Source organism: Echiichthys vipera (genome assembly GCF_963691815.1).
Source record: "Echiichthys vipera genome assembly, chromosome: 19".
Lineage (NCBI taxonomy): Eukaryota > Metazoa > Chordata > Actinopteri > Perciformes > Trachinidae > Echiichthys > Echiichthys vipera.
In genome coordinates this window covers 8,430,847-8,455,927 of record NC_139844.1, presented here as the reverse complement: position 1 = coordinate 8,455,927, position 25,081 = coordinate 8,430,847, and the positions used below count along the sequence as shown (strand labels likewise).

General features: G+C 41.0%; 1 protein-coding gene across 1 annotated transcript; it reads right to left on the bottom strand.

Moving 5' to 3' along the window:
- Nucleotides 1-435: 435 nt before the first annotated feature.
- On the bottom strand, nt 436-23,015 carry gtf3c2 (general transcription factor IIIC, polypeptide 2, beta; the record flags this gene model as incomplete). The annotated part of the gene is made up of 19 exons (XM_083934556.1): nt 436-644; nt 1,958-2,059; nt 2,317-2,598; nt 2,756-2,884; nt 3,773-3,851; nt 4,495-4,656; nt 8,575-8,719; nt 9,747-9,876; nt 10,005-10,036; nt 17,116-17,233; nt 17,322-17,433; nt 18,024-18,251; nt 18,844-18,945; nt 19,680-19,757; nt 19,972-20,057; nt 20,167-20,366; nt 21,587-21,699; nt 21,796-22,387; nt 22,991-23,015. The coding sequence occupies 19 exons, from the start codon at nt 23,013-23,015 to the stop codon at nt 441-443; spliced, it is 2,919 nt and encodes a 972-aa protein (XP_083790682.1). The 3' UTR covers nt 436-440.
- Nucleotides 23,016-25,081: the final 2,066 nt, after the last annotated feature.

The window sequence follows — 25,081 nt, the reverse complement described above, 5'->3', positions numbered from 1 at the left end:
GATACGTTTCAAAGGCACTTAACTACCAGCTTCTCGGAAGCAAATAAACTTTTGTCAATTTTGGTGATAATTTGGTGCAGAAATGATAAGACATCTGGTGGGAAGTAAAATGGTGTTTTAGAGTGTGGAGGTGGTGAGGTTATAGGTGGAAACTCTTACCCGTCGTTCTTTATTAACCTGGAACACTTTCAGGCAGAATTTAAAAACAGGTTTGAGGAAGTGTGATATTGAGCTGCTGTTAAACAAACGCCACAGAAACCTGCAAATCAACCCTTCGTGTTCTGTCATCGCTGCACTTTGGACACTTGACACAGGATTAAACCCAGCAAATGTATACCATATACTGTAAGTGCTGATGAAATATTAATATTGTTTCGCATCATTCTTAAAAGTACTTTGTGTTTTTGTGATACACCTTCTTATTTTGCAGTGAACTTATGCTATAGGTCGTCTGTGCCGGTCTGGTCGGCCTCCTCCCCCTGGTCTTTCGGAGAGTACAGTGCATCGAACTGGGCCTTGTTCTCACTTATTATCTTCTTGGTGTTAGAGCTGATCATAGCCCTCAGGCAGTTCAGTCTGACCAGCCCCGTCTGACCCCCAGACACCAGCCAGGTGTGGCAGCACAAGTTTGGGTTGAACCGCACCTGAGGAGAAGAAGACGACCATTAAAAACGGCTTCTACTTCAAAAAACCTTAAGTCAGGGTTCATACACATTTTCCATTTCAAAGTCCACACTTTTCCAGACTTCTCTTGATCGGTATTAAACATCTGAATACCATTTGTTAGATGCTTATTATGTAAAAAAAATGGTTTAAAAATCCAACTTTTAACAAGTATGGATTGATGCTTTTGTCCCTGAATATGGCATACAATTGCTGCTCCCTCGTGTTGTAGTTGTCCGAAGATTTCAAGCTTAGTTTACATCTTTACTTTCCAACTTAGTATCCTTCATCAGCCATCTTTTAGATCTTTCTTCATGAAGCCAGCCCTTGGCAAACTTGCATCGACCCATGACACTCTGGTTGCTGACAATAGGTGGCTGGCTCGATGACACGTAAATGAGAATCGGAGTCCCACAGAGAACGGTAACCATGGTAACCCGACACCCTTCTTCACCCAGCTTGATGCGGTGGTCAGCTCGTTTTAATTCGTTTTAATAGTCTGGAAACAACACAAAAATGTTTCCATACTAGTTTCCCTTTTTCCAAACTTATCCAGACTTGGAGGAACCTTGTTTTTATTATTATTTATTATTATTATAATTATTTATTTTTTCGGCCTTTTCACAGCTTTATTTTGTAGTACAGCTGAAGATTGACAGGAAACAGGCGACATCTACTTCTACTTATTACTTGTATTCAAGTAGAAGTTTCTCTTCCCTCCTCTGTAGCGAGTGAGTCAGCTGTAGCTCTCAGTGAGTCAATAGCACTGATGCTCATCTATCTCTCACTATATCTCATCACTATAAATCCTCCTGCTGTGCCTTTTTTTTTTTTTTACATTTTTTTCTCTCTTTCTGCGTCACTCTCTTCCCTTTTCTAATCCATGTATCCCCTCCAGACAAATAGCCAGTCACAAACCCAGTGGCGTTTTGTTTTTGCGATTGTCCCGTGAAGTGCCCGTCCATCATCTCGTCCCAGAGGGCACGGCGACACCCTCCACTCTGCCCACTCTTAAAATTAACCACATCAAATCCTCAAATGGCTGCTTTCCATCTCCCCCTCCCTCCGTCCACCAAGGGTGACATTTTTCTCATTTTACACATCATTACATTCAGCCCGTCTTTATAGCTGCCCATCAGAGGAGGAGGAGGCCCCTGATCCATCTCTCACCTCCTTTCTCTTTCTTTCTAGTGTTTATCTTCCCTCCTTCTTCACGTTGTTTTGCAGCAGGCGTTTGATGATGCCTGTATGGCATGCATGTGTGTGTGTGTGTGTGTGTGGGGGGGGGGGGTACCTTGTGTAGCGCAGCCAATGGCATATCATCAGGATTCAGCTTCACCTCCGTGTCTCTCATGCGTTTCCACAAAGCTCGCTTCACGCTTCCTGCAAAGGTCCGCTGGAAGTCGAAGGAGAAGATTATTATATTGTTACATGTGCAGAACGTTTTAACGATCACTAATAACTGATGAACTATTCACTGGATATAAACGCTATTTAAAATCTTATTCTTTGCTACAGTATTTACTAAATCTTGAATGTTTGTGCAAATTCTTGTAAGATGGTAAATGGTGCAGACATAAGACCTGGCTAAAAAACAATGTATCTATTTGTTTCCTTGTGTGAAGCACTTTGTGACTTTTTGAATCTACCCACCATGTCACTGTCTTCTTGGTGGAGGCAGTATCTCTTCGCAGCCTCTTTGTACGTCTGGAACCGCAAAGGCTGCCATTTATCCTTTCTACCTCTTCCTCCATCTCCTCCGTTCTCATTCTCATTCCCTACTTCACATCCTTCAGCATCCGGTCCTTCTGTCTCCCCTCCTTCCTGCTCTTCAGCAACCTGTACCTCCTCCTCCTGCTCCTCCTCTCCTGCTCCCGCCTCTTGATTTTCTTCTGTAGTTGCATCATGAGGCACCAGGGAGGTGATGTAGACAGGCTGAAGATAAAAGGCAAGGGGAATACGTTAACGTCTTCAGACCCCTTAGGCGAATAAAGCAGTGCATCTTCTCTGAGGACGGTTCATTCAATCCGATGTTTTAATTTTAAAAGCAGGTTTTCTCATCAAATCACAACAAAAAGAATAGTAAACTCACAAATCGTCTCTCCAATGAGCGTTTCATGTATTGAGGAGCGATGTCAATCTGAGGTAACACGGAGAGGATCACCTCACCGAAGCTGTCTGCTGTCACCACACTGTTCATCCAGTCTGTGTACGATATGGACTGCAATGAAACAGAGAAAAAAGACAAATCAGCATTAAGAGTTTAGGTTTTTTCCCACTTGAATTACTGTCTTGTTTGTTTACTTGTCTTGTAATTTAATTCTATAACTTTAAGTGGAGAAAACCAAATTTCAAAGGCATTCAAAAGAAGAAGAAGTAGAAGTGAGACATAATTTCAACACCATGATTTGTCTCGAGATAAACATGCCAAGTATGTAAAGTTGTATGCGTGTTGGCAGAGTTAACTCTTGTTTTATGCCAATAAAGCCCCCTTGAATTGTATCAGTTCAAGCAGGTGTATTTTTTTCAATACACAAATTACAGCAAAAAGGTGCAGCAAAATAAACATTTTCAAAGGTCATAAATAAGAAAATTGGTGATAAAATACCTAAATCAACAATTAATGTGTCTACTGACAAGTACTGTGTATCAAAGCATGACATCTCTTCTTCCTCTGTGCTGCAATCTTTGTGCCAAAACCTGTGACATGTCCTCCTGCATCCCCTAATACTCACTGAAAATAGTTCCCAACAAATGCACCATTTAACTGAGTGTTTGAGTGAGAACATTTGGACGTAACATTTGCTAAAAAACCCTCAGTGACCAGCTGTTTTGGGAAGACACTTTTAAATTTAAACTTAAATTATAGTTTCTAAAACATGCATGTCTTCAGTATGACCCAATGGTCTTTTCATGGGATATTTGACAAGAAGAAAAACGTAGAATAATGCCAGTTTTATAATTTTATGGTCTGGGTGAAACTTACAAACTGACAAAGGTGTTTTGGTACCAGCCATTTGAATAAACTAGCTTATAATGGTTGGAGGTGTTTGTTGTGAATATATCTTGTCTTCCACAGCTGAAGGATGGAAGATTAAAACACACTCACCCACACAGTGCCCGTCCTAGGAATTGCAAAGAAGGTGCGCATTTGATGGTCACAGTAATGCACTCCGTGTGAACCATACCTACATAAAAAAAAAATAAAACAAACAAGAAAGGAACGAAGAGAAAGAGAGAGAAAATGAAACATGTTGAAATCTCAGAATGTCCCTCGCTCTTTCAGTGTAGTGATGGGAAATACGGCTCTGTACTGGGAGCCAGATACCAGAATAAACATTTGGTAAGCAGGCATGTGGAGGGGATATACCGGCATAATGTCTCCAATAGGCACAAGATTAGTTGTTATGGGTTAAAGGTTAGAATTCCTCTGCGCCACACAGAGATGCTAGTTTTTTAAAGGACGCCAGTCAGACCACACCACAGCGTCATCCCGTTCTAGCTCATTTTTTTTGTGTCTTTTTGGGGGTTTCCATCCCCCAACAACCTACATAAGCTGATAGAACTAGCAAGACGGAGCTTTCTGCTCACGCCATCAGCGCTGGCGGGACCGCTAATCTAACAAGGGGCCAACTACCTGGGTAAGCTAACCCACCTCAGCTGCTCTATGGTAGTTGAAAACAGTCCACTTGTTTTCATTTCTTGTTTTCACCCTTTTCAGCTCCCTCCTTCAGCACTATTGATAAGGTTGAAGGCCTTAGGTTTAAACCCTGAGACCAAACTAGTCCGTAACACTAGATATGATGGATAAAAACAGAGGAGCTGTCTTACGCTGCATAGGCGTTCTCCTGCGCCAAAAGGAGGCCAGGTGCGTTCAACGGCCAATAGATCTCATTGGTCAGATAGCGCTTCTGAACAGTGATGGGATCATAGGGCCTCCTCAGATCCCATGTCTTCACGTAGCGGTCGTCTCCTGCTGTCACCAACAGGTATCTGAGAGAAAAGCACAAACAGCTTGTTGTCAGTTTTTTTGGGACATGATTACAGTGGGAAGCAATCCATAATTTTTCCATTAGCAGAAAAGGTAAAAGTGAAAAATACAGGACTTGAGGAGGATCTTAGGGGCAGATACCTAATTGTAAATGTATTTATTTATTTATTTTTAGAGTAACTTTGACGGGAAACATACTGGGCAGGACATTTCAGAGTTGAAATTTTTTTTTGCTTCAATTTCTTGTCATTTAGTAGCTGGTAAAATATGTCGCAAATATCCGCTCTATACTGAATATGTGAATTTACTTGAAGTACTTTTGAACTCAGAACTGGAATGCATCTTTCCCCTTACATTGATCAAATGTGACAGTGGTGTCTGCCATAAAACAAATGAAGATAGAGCAATCGATACAGACAGATTTTATTGTGACAAAAACCACAAAAAAACAGTGGTGTATGAAGGGGAAGAGAAAAGATGACAAAGAGAAAGTGGAACACAGAGAGGTAGTTTTTATCTCTTTCAACATGGCTACATAATTAAAAAGCAGTGATCCAGACAAGATATGTGTCCTCCTGAGTCTCTGAGTTAGAGGGCGAGTCTCTCTGGAGGATTACTCTTCGACTTTAGTTTAAAACCTACAGAAAATCAGCTCAAATGTGTGAAGCACAAACACAGTAAATGATCAATAAAGGACAGGAGAACAGCCTCAGATCTGCCCAAAGACGAGCATTAGTTACCTAAAGAGTACATAGGCTCAGGTGTAGATTATTTCCAGGCTGTTTGGTCATTTTAAATTTCATCTTGAAAACTAGCCTCTAAATTTCAACGTTTTCCAAGTGCAGGTGTACCTGAAGCTTCATGGTTTATTTATTGACAGATTAATCACTTTGTTGGTCTTTGTGAACAGCAAGAACAAGCAATCCTTACAACCTTTTTAATACATAAAAGCCAACAGATTCATTTGTAGTTTGACTAACCCACAAAATAAGTGGTGACGGAGCTGATGAGAAGCCTGCTAACAGCACTGATGCCCTTGAATTAATGGCGGACAATTGGGGACAGAGAAGTTGTAATGACGGGACATTTCTAGCTTTAAAAGAGGTCGTTGTTACAGTGGATGGTTCTCTGGCTCAAATCCCTGTTGAACTAAACACGTTAGGATTAAAGTGATGTAGGAGAGCATCCACAGCTCATATTTTCAGCTGACGGTCAATACACGTTGAAAAAATTATTCTCAAAATTACTTTTTCAGCATTTCTCCCAAGAATTGGAATCTCAGCATATCATGTATTTACACCAAGGCTCTGTGAAGGTATTTACATCACACCAACAGCCATATTAATAATATTTTAGGTGGGTTGTCAGCACCTTAAAAAGATGATACTGCAGAATTTTTTTCTTACTGTTACAGACTACCACTACTGAAGCGGTTTAGGGAAGAAAACGTCCCTTAATATCAGAGGTAGATGACACTCTGACTGGCCAGTGTCAGAGTTTTAATAAAAAGGGATATTACTTTGGCCTCTTTGCTGACTTGCAAAATGAATCCTTGTAGCAGGCAAAGGTGATGCAAATGACCCCTCCGTTTCTTTCTCCCCATCTACACACACACACTCACGCGCATGCATGCACCCACGCACGCACGCACGCACACACGCACGCACGCACGCACGCAGAGTAATGGAGCAGAGAAAAGTTGGCGAGCGATGAAATGGTCTCTTTGAAGGTTCAGGTGAAATGTTGAGCTGTGACCTTTTATCCATAATCAAATATTGGCCAGTGTTCACCATAGTCATATACTTATACTACTTAGGATGTACTCACACATCAAGAAAGAAAGTCTTTTCCCCGATAGTATGTATTGGTATTTGGTTGGCAAGACCAATGTCATTTGGGGATACCTACAGTACCAACTTCAGTTAAACTCAACAGAGAGAACCTCTTTCAACTTCTACCTCATGATTTGTGTGTGTGTGTGTGTGTGTGTGTGTGAATACACTGAGAATCTGCTCATGTTTCTTCAACCGTACACCATGTTTATTCTCTGATAACACACATACCTTTGTGTTCATAAGGGATTGCAGCGCCATGAGATGGTCGAGCTTAGCGAGTGGACACCAGTTGAGGTTACGATAATAACTGTGGTTCTCTGAATTAATACCAAGTGTATAATTTCTTATAAAGAAGTGTTTTACCAGATTGGTTTGTAAGATCTTAAATTAATTGCATGTATTAAAGTAATCCTGAATCTAGTATAAGTAAAAAATAATGACATTATTATTAAATAAATACAGTTAAAGCGTAAATAAAAAAAAATAAAAAAACCTAGTGTACTTTTTGTTTTCAAATAATAGATCAGCTTGCTGTAAATGTCTTCTCACAACCCCCTAAACATGCTCCTTTAGTGAAAAAAGTTAGCGTCAAGCCCTGTTGCTATACAAGTGTACTGTATAAATGGAAGGCCGATCCAGGAACATTTGAATGGTTCTGGTATCTGATAAAATAACGCAGATCCAAATCCCATCCTTCTTTACTCTGCAGCGTTTTGTCCACCTCAACTGCTAGTTTTGCACTGGGGATCGACTGAGAAATTAGCTAAACTTGGTTGTTAAAGAATCTGTTATGCCTCCTCCTTGACCCTTATCGGTGTGGAAAACAAGCAACACCTCAATTGATGACCTTGATCAGTTGTCAGGTTTGTGTGCTCTCTGCGAGCTGCTGTCTCTATTCAGCCAGATAAATGTTAGGATTCATGTATTTAAGAGAATAAATATCTCGAAACGAAATAGAAAACAAAATGAATACAAAATCAATAAATAAATAATAAATTCAATAATAAATTGAAAGGTGCTATACAAATTCTAAAAACAGGTTTTATTTTCCTCTTTCAATAATCCTGGGCTGTGTTCTCTGGAGGTTAAAAGTTCAGATGAATATTGATCGTAAGAACAGCGAGCATTCAAGTTTTTTAGGGAAGATGTTACTCAAATCCATGTGAGCTCAGGAAGGCTGCAGCCTGAAGATCAGTGGCAGTTGACTGGCAGATAAATAAGAGAGGCTCCCTCATCTGAATGGTGCTAGCTTAGAAAGCACATGGCTGCATGCCCGGCCTTGTACCCTACATTTTGAATTAGTGCCTGACTACACTGGAACAAGGGCAATTCTGCAAAAAATCTGAAGCACAGTTTCCTGCCTTAGAGATTTACTGAGCTGCATTTGGCTGCGAGCACCAGACCCGCCTTTAACCACCCAACTTTTAATTGGCTGTGAATAAAACTGCCAAACTAAAGTAAAAGGAGAAAAAACAGAAAAGATAAACAAGCAAACAGAAAATCTTCTTTGATTCACTGCAAGGTTTTTCATGATTTTCCAATAGAACCGTTTTTCTTTGCCTGCATAGGGTTGTTGTTATGTTTATGGGTTATAAATAAATACGAATAAACTTGACACATGAACCTGATACATGACAGGTGCAAACAGCCACTCTATATATATGGATGTGCTTGTCAATTCAAGTCCATTTGAAGCTGCTGCAAAGTTAGGAATTCATTTTCTGAGCAGACAATATTTTTCACTTTACTGATTTACAACATTATCCCTATGTACTTATACAGGTATTGACAGGGTCGTATAACATTTACACGTACTCTCATAAGCATGCAATGATCATTAATCCAAGATTTCGCAAGACGAATGATTCAAGTCTGAATTTGTGATATTTTACCTGTAGACTGATTGAAACTTGTAGGTAATAAATTAATCTTTCTTCTGGTTTTGCTTCAATGAGTGCTGAAGATTGTCTTGTTATTATTATTTTCAGATTTATGCAAACAAAAGTAGCTGCTAACTTTATTCGTGGTTTTCAATAGAAAACTTAATATCAACAGTCAGGTGAGTTTAGATGTGAAAGTGTCTACCTGGAGGCGGGACAGAAGGCCAGGGCTCGGACGGCGTGGTCGTGAGCCCGGAGGCATCGGTAGGGCAGCAGGCTGAGCGACCCATCCGACTCTCGCATTCGCAACAGCGAAGACTTCGAGGTCAGATCCCACAGACCGACTACACCTGAGAGAGAGAGAGAGAGAGCGAGAGAGAGAGAGAGAGAGAGCGAGAGAGAATGAGCACTGTTAAAAAGACCTGTAACAGTCATCCAAAGTTGCTTCACAGAGCAGAGACAAAAACAATGTAGCACCTGCACATCTACGACCATATGCGCATACATACGCATACATACACATACATACGCATACATACACATACATACGCATACATACGCATACATACGCATACATACGCATACATACGCATACATGCACGGCTAGCTATGCAACCGTATGTACAAAATACACATAGACATTTTAAACAAAATTTGGCTGTGTTTTTAAAGCACCCTTATACCTCTCCATGGATCCTGCATGTCTAACATGTAAGAGCAAGCTGTTCCAGAGTTTGGGACAGCCTCAGAAAAGGCACGATCACCCTTGGTCTTCAGTTTTGATCTAGGTACATCCAGCAACAACACACTGGATGACTGTTGATCTCTGGCTGGATTACTAACTTGTATGGGTTCCGCAAGATATAGAGGAGCCAGACCAGTTAAATCTTAAACAGTTTAAAATCAATCCTAAAGCAGATGGGAAGCCAGAGGAGGGAGGCCAGAACAGGGGTGATGTGGTGACATTTTTTAGTGCCAGTCAAAAGGCGAGCAGCCGCGGCTGCGGCGGAGCGAGCTTTGGTCAAGAAAAACATATAAAAGAATTACAATTATAGAGCCTGCGTGATATAAAGGCATGGGTGACCCTTTCCATGTCATTAAAACATAAATAAGGCTTGACTTTTGATAACATAAGAATTTGGTGAAAAGACCCTTTAACCACTGTATTGATAGGTTTCTTAATATTAGGTTTGCAGAGAGAGAATGAAAACACACAATACTTCAAAATGAAAATATGGGGTTAGTAGTTCATGAAGACAGAGGAGCTAAATGATGTTTGCAGGAGAGGAACCTGTGGCGTTTTAGAGTAGAAATTTGTTTGTTCTTTCAAACACCGAACCGATTAATCAGCAACATCTCCGAGAAATCAATTCGTACCATCATAAAATCCAATAGCCATTATATTGTGTGGTTTTTCAGGGAGCCAATCCATAGACAGCACTTGTCCACTCCTCTCGTTGCGAGGGGCTTTGAAGGAGCCAAGCTTCAGTGTTAACACTCCTGTTGCCTGCACAAAGAAACAGCACGGTGGATGTTATATTTTCCTGTTGCCCATTGTCATATACATGTTTAGGTGGGAGGAATTTAACAAAGTAAATAGAGAAAGAGGCACAAACACTTTCAAAAGGAGCCTACCTGGTATATCGGCAAGCTTTCGCTGGATTTTCCTGCAGAGAGAAACGTAAATCACTTGTCTATTGGTACTGATCATTAAATCTAGGATGCAATACGCATAACAATTAGCATTTATAGAGAAGAAAAAGTGGATGTGCGTAGCAGTCATTTGAACAAGTTTTGGTTTACCTCCATTGCTGCAAACAACATAAAAACTCTTCATTTTGAGTTTTTCTCCTGCCGTACAAATGTGTTATTCTAAAATGGACTATTTTAATATTTCTGCATACTGGGGTCCATAAAGTCTTCATGTGTGATGGTCTGTTGTGTCCTCTAGGATAATCACAGCCTCATGAAACTTTACAACCACCTAGAAACCTAGGTAGTTCAGAGGATGGATGGACTTCACCAGGAGATTAACAATAAGGGGGTTTGTGAGCAGTTTACACAACACAAGTGCTCGCCATCCAATAGCCGAAAACTGCAATTCTTGCAGAAATCTCAAAATGTCAAAAGTTTTTGATCCCACATCACAACCATAGACTGTATACAAAAAATGGACGTAGCCTCTACGTCGAGGTCCGTTCTCTCAACTTGATCCAATCGTCCTCGCCTACGGGAGTCTCCATCTTGTCAGACTTTGACTCCGCCTCATTTCCTTTTACCAAAAAAAGGGCATGTATGTGACGTTGGGGGGAGGGGGATACGTCCATCTGGCTGACGTTTACCTCCAAGGAGAAGTGAGGGCCAGCGGCTAGCTGTCACTCAGGAGGCAGCACCCCTAATTATTCATAAACTTTAACCTCCAATAAAATAAAAAACTAGCCTGGTACAAAAAAAATCACCCCCCCTCAGTGTTGTCATGGAGATATGACCTAAACATTCAGACTAGAATGTTTTTTTTTGTGCCAGGCCTTAAACAGGTTTAATGATGCTGTGAAAACGGCCTGTTTAACATGGGGGTCACTGAGAAACTGCTCTATTAGGAACCCTTCCCCTAGGGGACACTCGGAGAACTGGATCAACCAGGAAACCGTTGTGGTTGGGGCTTGATGACAGCCAGAGTTGTTACGTGGTGTTCCTCAAGTTCTGGGTGTCTTAATGTTGGATTTTGGACATTATTTATCATCAATTCTTGAGGGGCAAAAATTGATAAATGTAGCACCAAATCTGTGTAACAAATTGTGTCAACTCAAAAACTGCTGCAACAATTTATGAGACACAATAGAGCAGGATAATGACCTTCATATACTTTCATCATAATGTTCTAAGCCTGTAAGCACTCTAAAATGTGTATATGCGCATGAAAAAATACTGTTTATTATGGATTTATGAATAGAAAAACGTAATCATCAGGTTCCCAGCTTTAAGATGATGTGTAACGTTTACGATTTACCTTTTTATCTCCCCCTAAAAAAGTCAAATATAGGTCTATGTGGGTCTCAGAGGGTTAAGTCAGGGGATCACCAAAGTGAACCAAAGCTCAAGTTCATCCCATAGGGGACATACATGTCTGTATGGAGTGTTACAGCAGTGTGACAGTGTTGAGATGAGACGCCACATCAGAGCCCCTCCCCCTGGTGTGGGTGAAAATTGCTGGATGTAAAGAACCAATTTAGAAGTAATTCTGCCGAGCCCGTCTTGACAATCACAGTTGTGTTTAATGGAAGTAAAATCCAATAACAAAAAAAAAAGGGTGTCACACTGTTCCCCATCATTAGTTTCCTCTGCTCCTCCACTTCAGATGGCTGAGAACTCAAATCAATAAAGTGTCCTTCTCACTCTTCAGCACCTTCCATCAGCTCATCCTCAGCCTACACTCGTACTTTTATACAAGACTCTTATGTCCTAAATCAAGTCCTAATCTTTAGACCCAGTCAGCGACAATATGTCACAAGTTATCAAGCCAGGCTTCACAACACTGAGCCGAGTCTGAAAGTGCCTGTGAGTCAACACGAGTATATAGATTTACCGGAGAATTACGATAACGATATATTGTGGACAACCTCTTAACTTCTCAGAGATAAACCTCTCTCTCCTTTTCATCTTAGTTGCAGACATACCTTCATTTACTTTCAGAAAATGATAAAATAAAGACATTTTGACAACATGGCTTTCCATTATTCTCTGTATTTAACATGCAGCAACGCAGTGTTATGACCTAGAACTTGACAACCCTGTCCATAGTCTATTAGTCTTGGATAGCCAGACCTATCCCCAGGAGCATGATTGGAGTAGAAAAAAAACTCTCTGGGTTGTTTGTTTTTCTTTAAAGTCATAATCTGTAAGAATTGAGATAGGTTGTTTCTAGCGGCCTCTTTGGCAGTAAGATGTAACTGCAGGTGAGCCTCTGGGACTTTCTTTGGAGACCGAACAGTGTCGACTGTATGACGTCAGTAGATCGGCAGCTCTCGCCTGCAGCGATGCAGCGTGATGCCTTCACATGCTCCACACTGACAGGAGGTCCGAAGAGAGAAGGGGAACGATGTCTTTTGATACGGTAACTAAAAAAATCGTTGTAGCCTTTTTACTAAATCTAAAATTGAACGCTAAAAAAAAGTAACATTTATGAAACGTAAGTAGGACTCAAAGTTGAACGGTCTTGACTCGTGACTTGTGTATGTTTGCCTGTCCATCTGACTTTTCTCTATTTCTCTCTCCTTTTCTTCCTCCCCAACCGGTGCAGACAGATGTCCGTCCTCCATAGAGCTGGGTCTGTTCCACGTTCCTGCCTGTTAGAGGGAAGGTTTTTGTCGCCAGTATTAATCCAGCACAAGATTGCTGGATTAATACTGTATATAATAACTATAATAATTACTATTACAGATACAGTGCGACTTGTTCTGCTGCTCATGGAGGAATTGTTGGGTCTCTGCAAATCATAATTAAGTCAGAGTGTGGTCTTTACCTACTCTGTATATGAAGTGTCTTAAGATAAATTGGTAATGATTTGGCATTATAAATAAAATTGAATTGAATTGAATTGACTTGGAATTACAACTTGAACGTTGCGTTTCATAGCACTTTTACTTGTTCGAAGTTGGAAGTTCACGTTAAACGAGACAATGGAACCAACAGCTGCTGACTGACGTAAAGAAGGACTAAAAAAACTAATCTGGAGGCGCATTTAATTTTAGTGCGGGAAAGTTGCCTCAGACAGTGTGATCGTATTTCTCACCAAGGCAGCAAAATACAAGTGCTTTCATTAGTGGGTCATGTGAACAATGCCCATTGTTTTAACAGATAACAGACAATTAACTAGCTGAAAATCGTACAGACTACAACTTTAAATCAATCACAATGGTCTTGGGCGATCACTAAGCCCCAGAGGTATTGCCTAATCATCACGCAGACTAATAGTCCAAAGATTCAAACAACCCGCAGTGGAAGAAGTACTCACACCTTTAAAGTAAAAGCCCTGCATTCAAAATCTTATTTGAGTAAAAATACAACTGTATTAGCATCAAAATGTACGTATACAACACCACCAAAAGTAAAAGTACTCATTATGCAGAATGACTGCTTTCAGCCTCCTGGTATTATATACATATGAACTGTAATGATGAGTATTTGCTCTGTCTGGAATAACTGATGATGGTAATTAACCTGCATCCTTCACTGGATCTTTGTGTTAAAGCGACAATAAATGAACATTAACACAGGTAATGCTAGCTAACCACGAGCCCAACTTTTTCCAATTAACGCTTGAATAAAAACCCTAAAAATCTGAGTCACAACACAAGCATTTACTCTTAACTGACTGATGATAAGGCTCTCGTGGTGAATTAAAGTACAACACACACTCAAGCACTTTATCTTGGCCTCCCTGTGACCCCCCCTCAGACTCCTTCCCCCATGTGAGCCCCTGATGACTGACAGAGTAAGGATACAAGACGTATCAGCTACTAGACCTCAAATTCAAAGCTTTCAACACTAACAACTGGCTCGGTGATGCATCTTCTTTGTCATTTCAATTATAGATCCTTGTCTGATGGAGAACGGCGGCTGTAAATTGTGTGCGTTCACCACGTAGTCTCACATTCTCCCTTTTGCCTATTTTTTTTATCCTCCTCCAGCTTTAACAGCCTCCTCTTCTCATTCACTTCCTCATTCATTCAGCCATTTATAATTATCTGAAACAGTGGCAGGCTGATGGAGGGAGGCCAGGACACACACACACACACACACACACACACACACACACACACACACACACACACACACACACACACACACACACACACACACACACACACACACACACACACACACACACACACACACACACACACACACACACACACACACACACACACACACACACACACACACACACACACACACACACACACACACACACACACACACACACACACACACACACACACACACACACACACACACACACACACACACACACACACACACACACACACACACACAGAGAGAGTGTGGAGAAGGCTTTGAAACAACAGTTTAGACCTTCATGTTGGAACAAAAAAAATGCTATTTAACAGTTCATTGAACATATAAAATATGAAACACAAACAAAAGTCGTTTTTTTGTTTTTGGTGCATTTGTCAAATTTGGACTCAAGGACCTCTATATTTTTAAACTGCGGTTGGGACCCTGTTCGACAGTTCAGTATTTGCCTGAGTCTAGGTTCAAGTCTCTCTCTGCAGTCGTCTGCGTGTTTATTCTTCAAATGTGAGCGCTCTGCAACCTTTTCTATCCAATAAAGATAACCTATGTTTGGAAGCAGGGGGGCTGATGGAGAAGCTCTCTGGAAGCTGGACCCAATGACCCGTGGCTGCAAAATGAAATGGAAACCAGAGTCCATGAAGCAATGGAGGTAAAGGAAGAAAAAGAATGGAAATGTCAGGTTTTATATGGCTTTTTATGTCCATGCAGCACGGGGAATTTTTTTTCATTGTAAAACCAAGTCGAGTGTAACACAGTAGAGTCTGTTGTTACCCAGTATACTATATTTAATTCAAATATTAACGCACAAATAACTCTGCATGAGCTCTTCTATAATGGCGCCATTTAATCAAAGTCGAGGCAGCCTATTTTAAGTCTCTCCCATCCAAATAGAGCTGGTGTTCATGTTTTGATGAAAATAAATATAAATTAAAGGAAGGTAATGAAGAAGAATTACATTTTGTGGCATTCCAAAGGACACGTGGTGGTTTAAAGCTGTGAGAAGAATACAATTAAGCAAGACGCCGTACTTATTTGCAGTTTCTCAAATTCTAAGGTCTATTTTAAGGGATATCGTCATTTAAAAAATGCAATTATCACTAGCAGCACAAATATCAGCTTGTGTTACACTGTGCTACAGAGAAGATATACCCCATAACACAAGGCTTAATGGGACGTCACACACACGCATGCACGCACGCACGCACGCACGCACGCACGCACGCACGCACGCACACAGAGAGAGTGTGGAGAAAGCTTTGAAACAACAGCTTAGACCTTCATGTTGTATGTGTATGATGGATGTGGCAGATAAGATCGTCATCAATCTCTTTCGTACAGTCTATCAGCAGAGCTCCAGAGGCAGCTGACTGACGCAGTGATCTGAACACACTCGTCCACAGACTCCAGCATCGTAATCTAGATATACTCACACTCCTGGCGAGCTCTGTGTGTGTATATTTAACAGTGAGATAGACCCCAGAGCACTAAATATGCACTGCGATCTTTATGCATACTGTCCTTTTATTGAATGAGAGATGCGGCCCAGTTAATGATGTCTGATGTGGTGGATACGGTGCCGTGTGACTGATTACATACTTTAACAGGTTGTGTATTATGCCTGCAGCCTGCAAATCTTTTTAATGAGACTGGAGCTAAACCAAATAAGCATTTAATCTATCAACGGAAAATCAATCAGCAACTATTTCTATCAATAAAGCCAAATATTCGATGGTCTCAGCTTCTCTGTTGTGAGGATTTCATGATTTTCTCGGTTCCATGTCAGTGTAAACTAAACGTTCTCTCTTGAAAGATTGTGTATCGATACAGAAGAGTCAAAACTAGGAAATTAAAGCACGCAGTCACAGCGCTTAAGCCCCGTTATAATGTGCATTTTAGTTTCTGTTTGGAGTTTTGAACACAATCATGTTTGAGCAGGCTTTGGTTGCATGCAGGTAAACAGTCTTTTGTGGAGAGCAAAAGAGGTGTTTGACAGTTTAGCTTTTCATTAGGTTTCCATTTTCATTTGTTATTATTTCTCTGCATGCATGTGTGTCAAGTTGCTAATTGGACTATAAATAATGGACCCGGCTATCCACTGGCTACACAGAAGAGCCTGAAATAATCGCTGTTGTCCCAAGAGGCTAAATTGTCATCACTTACAGTCGGTGAGTTCCAAGATTAACCGTACACAAACTCAAAATCATCAGTTCCTGCTGGTCTCAACTCTTCTTTCAACCACTCACTGGTTAAATTTTACGGTTAACTGGTCCCTTGATATCGATGGGTTTGACAACAGTTTCGAGGCAACTCCAAATGTCTTGACAACAAATGGATCCACATCACATCGACACACTCGCAAGGATGTCATGATGCTTCAAAGTCACTATGGCACCTGCTAAAAGCACCTATTTCAGCCTGTATTCTCGCCTTCTAGTGGTCAGAATACAGATGGGAGCTCTTGGTGAGACTCTTCTCAGGGAGAGATAGAAGGATACGGTAACATTAAAAAAGGTGGATTTGTTCTTATTTGTTTACCTGCTATTTCTCTGTTATGGTGTGTGAAGAAATAGAGTAAGGGAGGGGTGCACCACTGCAGCAAAGCTCATGTAAAATCAGCAGAGGGGTGGGGTTGATCATATCCATAGTCCAGCTGTTTGTTTTTACAATGCTGCCATGATCACAAAAAAACACCTCTAAGGCACAGCTTCACTGCAGTCCTGTGTCCTCTCAGGCTACAGTAGAAGTCAGGTACACACACGCACACATACTGACTTCAGGCTTTAGGGAGGCAACACTGCCCTCTACTGAGCACCCTCTACTGACACACTTCATTCTCAGGGTTGTGCAGCAGTTTTACAGTACAGGTAAACCATGACCGTTTTTACCAATACTTGTAATTGAAAGGTTGTATAAACATGCACAGTCCTACCAGAGTTCGCTTGCTTCTTGTTGGAGTGCAGAGCATCCGGGTGGGGCAGGCTGTAGATGGTGACCACACCGGTGGAGGTGGCAACTGCCAGAAGACCCAGTCTGGGCAGGAAAGGAGCCTTTTGGGGGGCAGGGGATTTATTTCTGTTAAAACAAAGTATTGGCTATAGGTAACTAGAGACAACATATGCAAGTAGAATAGCGTACCTTTCTGCCACAGGTGGGCAGCTCCCAGCCTCCTGCAGGACACCACTTCAGATGCCAGATGAAGCCTTTGTCCTGGGTCAAGCCATAAGCCAAGGTTGGCTGAGAGTTTGGTCTGCAGAGACAGGGGAAAACGAAAGAGACAAGCGTTCATACAGCTTCTAAAGAGTAACATTCAAGCACTTTCAAGGTATTCAGGGGACTCACAAAGCCATCATCATCATTACAGAAACATGTAAATAATGTTAATCTTAAAACCTCAAAATAAACTCAAATAAAGACCCTGAGTCATAAAATGTTACTGACAACCCCCACAAAATGATCACAAAGAGATGCTTAATGACCTCAAATTTAGACAAAACAAACATAAATGACCACAAAGAAAAAATGACTATAGGGATGCAAAATGACCACGAGAAATGCTAGATGACTGAAAATAGACACAAAACATCCACAGAGACAAAGAAATGACGACAAAGAAAATGTCTAAAAATAGATGCAAAACAATTAAAAAGACAAAAACAACTAAAATGGAGGTAAATTGAGCAAAATGAGAAACAAAATGACTTCAAAAAGAATTAACAGTCGACTCTTTGAATTTGAGTGTCTTGTTCCTGTGAAGACAGAGTGGGGGCCTCTTACACGTCTGTGCCCAGGGGCCCATCAGAATAATCTCATCACTATCAGCCATGGAATAATCTGTACCTGCTGTTGTACTCCAGCGTACCACAGTCCCACAGCTGAACTAGTCCATGTCCGCTGTGCGTCTTGTTGACGTAGTGCCGGTCTTCCATCCTTTGATGGCAGGCCAGAGCGAGGTACTGGGGTGCCGGAGCACCATCAGGTGTGGGACACCACTCCATGGCCCAGACCGGTCCTCCCGCATACAGCAACATGTCCCAGCGATCCGGGTGAGCGGGCTCTGCTGTGAACCTGGTCAGTTACAGAAACAGACAGGCTTTGAAAACATGAACACATTAGGATTTACTAAACTAACACACATTTTATTTCAGAGCTCCCACAAAACAATTCTCTGGATCATAATTGAATCAATGCTTTTACACAAAAAACCAATGATTGCAGAGGTGGCCTATGGCTGAGTGGTTAGAGCAACCGCCCCATGTAAAGAGGCTGAAGGCCCTCGAGGCAGCAGCTGCAGGTTCAACCCCGACCTGCAGTACCTTGCTGCATGTCTACCCCTCTCTGTCACCCCATTTCCTGTCTGTCCTGCATAATGAAAGGCTTAAAAAACTGCCAAAAAGGGGGGGAAAAAAGGTGAAAACCCCAAACAAAAGCAGACCAGGGGTGTCAGGGAACGAAACTACAAAAGATAACTCCATCAAAGTGAAATACAAATAATTAATAATCTCTGGTGTCTGAACAATAACAAAACTATTGATAGTTGAAGTAATAAATGATTACATTTGTCTTGTAAAGATAAAATACATCGTTTTAAATGGTAATAACTACCGTAACGCATTTTTTAATGAATATGATTGCAAGTTTAGATGATGCTCCGTCTGACCTGCCGAGTCTTTGCAGAGGCGTCTCCTCCTTACTGAGGCCTTCTCTGGACACTCTGAAGGCAGCCGACTGGAGCTCCTGAGGCAGGTACTTCTCCAAATCACTGAATAACACATAAGACAAATGAAAAAAACTGTTAAAACCTGACATTTCAATGAGATTCTGCAGTGATGAAACGTTTGTGTCTCAGTAGAAAAGAGCAACGGCCTTGTGGTTGTTCGCCTCCACCAGTCAAGTTACAGTTTAACATCCAAACTGTCCAGACTGATAAAAAAAAGGAGCGTAGACTTTGAAGGATTTTAGTAAAAAAGGTATGACGTGTATTTGTTGGTGAAACGTGGATGTTTCACGCTCACATATCTTCAGATCTGTACAATCAGAACAGTAGTGTCACTACTACACTCGTGATGGCTGCACCTGATTGGACGAACACTTGACTCGAGGACTTTCTACTCACGGATTTCAAAACAGACAAACATGGCGTCTGCGTTGCAAACACGTGATGAAAATAGTTTACAGGATTGTGTTTCTGAAAATATTTTATGAGAGAACTAAGCGATGCAGCCGGTTAGCCGCCACGCTACCACAGCACATCGCACTGCGGCTTACGTAGACAATGAATGGGAAGCTCAGAAATGAAAAGACATTGATTGTCACTCTCCTACATTCACGCATGTTCGACCGTGCCCTAAAGCACTTTCAAGTGCAGAAAGTAAAGTGTTTTGGAATAAAAAATAAAGCATTCAAATAGGTTTGGTTTTATTTTGATCAGTTTACAAGCCCCGCTTCTTGTAGAAAACTGGAATATCTGACTAATTAAGGTTAAAGGTGAACTACCTTTGTGGTACAGGGAGCCAGTGACTGGTGGAGGGGACCCACTCTGGGAACACCCAGCTGCTGTAGTGCTCCTCCCGGCTGCAAAACACACACATCATATGTATACGTCACAAGCACATAGCTGTTTTAAAGATAAGCTGTTCAGTGACCTTGTTGCTCATGTTTTTACTTTATCCTCTTTTTCCAGGGAACTTGTAAAATAGTGTCAAGGCTGAGAAAAAAAGACAGACCGGTTTTAAATCCTAAAAAGCCTGTAAATCTGCTGACTGCAGCGGTGAATGAAGCTACTTACAACTTCTTGGTCCTCTCAGTGGTGTCCCAAACTACTTTCATGGTGCTGTTGGTCATCCCGTTGGGGGTTCTGATCGACGCGCCTACCTGCAGGAGAGAAGGAGATTGGCTGAGTTAAATTTATCCCCTTTCTGTGCATTTCAAGTCTTTTTTTCTTTAATTAATCTATAATGACTCATTGTTTCAAACTACTAACACAGTTCCTGCTGACGTGATAAGCTGCTGGACTTTTTCCTCTTGTCCACAAGTCTAAGTCCGAGTCCTCTGCCTCTCCTTCTTCTTCTTCTTCTTCCTCTTCCATTTCAACCTCCTCCTCTTCTTCAACATTTGGAACAAAGTCCTCGTCGTCTGCAGCATCACTGTCGTATTCACGTTTCCTCTTACGGCCTTTACAGCCTGCGAGTATGTGAAGAAGAGAGATTCATGCCAAAGTTCGGAGCAATCTTTGCGGTAGGTACTGTAGTTTAGTACTGTAGGTATAACTCTCTTGTTTAAATTACATTAAAGGGATAGTTTCGGCTTTTTTGAACTGTGGTTGTATAGGGTACTTATTACTTACAGCAGATGACAGTTAACACGCCGCCAGTTTGGAGAAGCACAGCAGCTGCTGTGGATAGGACCAGCAGCTGCAGTGAAACATGCTTTAATAACTTAAAAAATAGACCCACCGTTAATGTTTGAAAAAAAAAATCGATATCAGTTTGAGTGTACGCTATATTTAATTAAATTCAATTCAATTTATTTAGAATATTTTCACCGCTTTATCTTGCAGAGAAACAGACTTTTTCCTTTGGCACTACTTATTTCTACCCATAAGCGCAATGTTGCCGCAAACTGATCAGCTGGATCAGCATGGTTTAAGGAATAAACAAAATGTCGTTCAGCATGGAGACAAGAGGATCCCTTTATGAGTAAACAGAAGAAGAATTTCTACAGAAGGAGAATGAATGGCGGAGGGAGGGAGGGAGGGAGGGAGAGAGAGAGAGAGAGAGAGAGAGAGAGAGTGCAAAACATCTTAAGGCTTAGAGTAGGACCTAACTTGCTGCATTTAGGAGTAACTCTTAAAAATAAGGTGTGTTTCACTCCCAATTTTAGGACTCCTTACTTTTTAAGATAAGTGTAATTCAGAAAAAGCATTTTAGCGCTAAAAGTAGCTGAGTGAGAGACTTAAGAGTCCTCTTGAGGACCTAACGTGGCTGATGCAGTCAACATTTAGGAGAGATTAAATGATAGTGAGCTTTTAAAAAGGTAGCGCCTTAATGGAGACGGAATTATGAACGTGGTAGAGTTGGTCAGGGATGACATCACATCACCAATCAATAAAAACCACCAAATATCACCGCAGATTAAAGTTAGTACAACTCTTCGCTATTTGACCAAAAGAGAGAGAGAGAGAGAGAGGAAACTTCTGTGGAAACTGGAGGAGAGAGCTGTCAGCCAGCAAGGTAATGAGGTGAAAATACTCTAAATATAGCGCACATTTGGACTGAAATTGATTTATTTTACAGATGTACACTTATACAAGCCCACTTTAAACAGCCGGACTATCCCTTTTAACACTTAAGATTATACAGAATAAGGGCGCTCCGAGTGACAGGTGGGTGCCGTTAAAGTACCTTTGCTTCCTTTGACACTGTTCCGCTCTGTGGCGGAGTCTGTGCGGGCGCCTGCCTCCTCACCGGTACTACCGAACACTTCTTTTGCCAAATTGCTGAGGTACTTCAGTGCCCTGGAGAAGTGTCGTATGTTGAGTGAGGAGGGAAGGAAGCACACTTTATTTACACCATTATTACTAGATATAATAACACGTCGACATGTAACTTACGCTTTAGCGGCACCTCTCCTGTGGCGCCCACTCGGAGTTATCTCCTCAGGTTCAACCGGAGCCTCCTCGCACTGTGGTTCTGTAGCCGGTTCCTGCGCGGGCCGCTTCCTCACGTACCGTCTCTTTGGCTTTGGTGTCCCATTTTCCTGCTGCACGGCATCTACAACTCCACCCTCCGCGGTTGGGAGGCCCCCATCAGTGGCGGGAGTTTTTCTGGCGGGAGTTTTTTTGGCAGGCGTTTTTTTGGCGGGCGTTTTTTTGGCGGGAGTCTTTTTTGTTGGGGTCTTCTTGGCTCTCGCTGCCTTTTTAGGAGAGGTTTTCCCGTCTGACTCTTGAGGTGTTTTGTCAGCTGCTGCTTCTTCTTCTTCTTCTTCTTCCCCGTCTTCAGTGTGTTCTGTGTGATTTTTAGCTTTTCCCCTCTTTGCCGGAGTCTTTTGAGAAGCTGCTCCTCTTCTCTTTCGAGGCGGTTTGGGATTTTGCACGTCAGACGCAGCATCGGTTTCATAATCTGAATACATGGAATTTTTCTTCCGTTGTCGTCCTCTGGAGCTGGGGGATAAATCGCAACACTGCTCTGTCGGCTTCTCTGGCCCTGGGAGGAGATTGAGGTGGACATCACAGAGTAAACAAATCAATTAAAATAAAACAAATCTATTGAAAAGACAATCAAGAGACCGTGTGCACAACTACGTTCAAAAAGAAACCATACTTTAGAACATGCTAATATATTCTAATATATATATATGCTAATAAGATATGGCAGGTGTCTTTGGGAATAAAAGAAAGTGAGCACAAATGAGTGACTCATGTGCAAATGAATGGATAATTTCTACTATTAAATAATAATTTCTGTGCACAAATTGATTCACACTCTTGAATGACTCACTTTGAGCACACAAAATAAACATTATGTCAAACACAGTTTTATTAACCTGTCGTTGATGTTGGATAATGGGCAAAATACCAAAATATGTTCCAATATATCGCTTAACAAAATGAATACAAAACTGCATTAAATCCAAGATTATTACCATCCATGCTCTGAAAAGTATCTCGACAGGATTCAAGAGTACAGAATCATTTGTGCACACTTGTTATTTATTTCCCTGTGACACCTTTATAATAGTAGCTAAGTAACCTAATGCATTTAAACTGTACAGCCTGTATAACTCATAGACTGCATAAAAGGTATAACCTTGTCCAGAGTCAGTGGGATCCATAGGGTGGAGCAGGTTTCTTCTCACTTTCACTTTGCTGCTGAAACAGAAAGGAGTTAACATTAACCTGCATTAACCTTTTTATAAACCACAACAACATATCTAAGAATATCAGCACAAAGAACTGGAGGTCCATTCCTAAAGATGGTAAGCAATGATATTATGATGTAATATTTCATACAGGAGGTGATATCGCGTTGTCACCAAACCTCGTTCAGAAATGTGATCATTTTATTTTATCTTACGTTCTGCTAAGTGTACACTGGTGATAGATAGAGAGAGACTTAATTTGTTTCATAGACATGAACCACTTATCAATTCGGCATATGTTTCAAATATTATACATACAAAGTGTCGAGTTATTTAAGTGGTACAATGATATCGCATTGTCACCAAACCTCATTCAGAAATGTGATCATTTGATTTGATCTTACGTTCTGCTAAGTGTACACTGGTGATAGATATAGAGACTTAACATGTTTTAAAGATATAAACCACTAATCAATTCGGCTTGTAATTAATATATTAAATATACCAAGTGTCAAGTTATATTTTGTGACTTTTATTTCCTATTGCCCGGTGACGCTTCTTCCAGGCACGCTGTTGAGTCAACCCCACACAGCTAATGCTAACTGGCTAAAGTGGCCGTGCAGGGCTGCGCTTCTTTTACTGCCGTTAAGTTCAGTTAAAACGGTTAAAACACTAAAATAGAAATCAGCCGGTAACCAACAGGCGTCACATGTAACATTAGTACTAGCTTTAAAATGTCACCCCGCGTGTGACAGAGGCTTACTCCTCGGTGGCGAAGGCTGGAAATCCTCGCACCGAGTTACCCGGGTAAGCCTGAAATCTGACCACCGGGATCGAATCCCAAACCCTGCTCACCGGGAACCAAGCCGATGTTAGGTCACCGGAACCGTGGACACTTAAATCCGGCCGTTATTCTTTCTCTCACGGTGACATATAAACAGCGCCCGCGTTGTTTCCCACTGATTCCTTGTTGTTGAAACTCTCCTTCTGCTGTAATCAGACCGCCATGTTTTTGCTGTTTCTACTTTACAGCAGTGAACCACACCGCCCCCTATCACCAGCACACGGAATCACACCCGTGCGTTACTGTGGGAGTCCGGAGTTCAATCCCCAGCTGGAGGTCATGAAGTAACCTACATTTATTAAACAGTGATGCAGGAAGTATTCCGATCCTTTACTTATACTCATTTTACTATACAACGCAAGCTATTCTTTTATATGGTAGACATATATCCTGCACTACAAAGCCAATGTGCAGTAGCTATTAAATCATTATGAGCAATAAAAATGGCTCTAAAGTTGGTTTGCCGTCTCAACAAATTCATATTTTGGCACATCTATGATAGATTATAGTTTCCCTGGTTTGTCACGGTATCATTTTTTATCCATATCAATCATAACCTCCATATTTTCAGGCCCTGAACTGTGCAGAACTCGTGTTATTAGTGATTTGGTAGTTTTTGCACTTAAGCTTCGTAGGGCAGTAAAGCTATCAGTAGATTATTGTTAGGCCTACTCATGCATTTATCAATCCATCCATCAAACCTTTATTAATATTGCACTTTTCATGCACAGCAAAGGCAACATAAAGTGGTTCACTGAATAAAAAAGAAAACAAGGAGTAAAAGAACATCAACTGGGTAAATAATAAAAAATAAATATTAATAACTGATAAACAAATAAGTCATACAAGTTAAATACAAATATAATCTATATAGCAGGGATTAAGATGAGACTAATAAATAGCTTAAAATAATTCAATACATGATTACGTAAATAAGTAAAAGTGAATATTAAAAACCATTGGTAATAAAAAAAAATTGTAAATTCATTAATTTGTATTGCATTTACGCAACAACTGTCCATAGTTTTATTTTCACAGTAGTTCATTTTAAATATTGAATTTGTATTATTATTCAAAGTATCTTTAAGGAATGGTTAAGCAGAGTGGGATGGCTTTCTTTTTAAACCAAAGTGCAGAAAGTACTCCAGGTAGTTTAGAATAAAATGATGTGTTTAAATAATATATTTTATCCTGG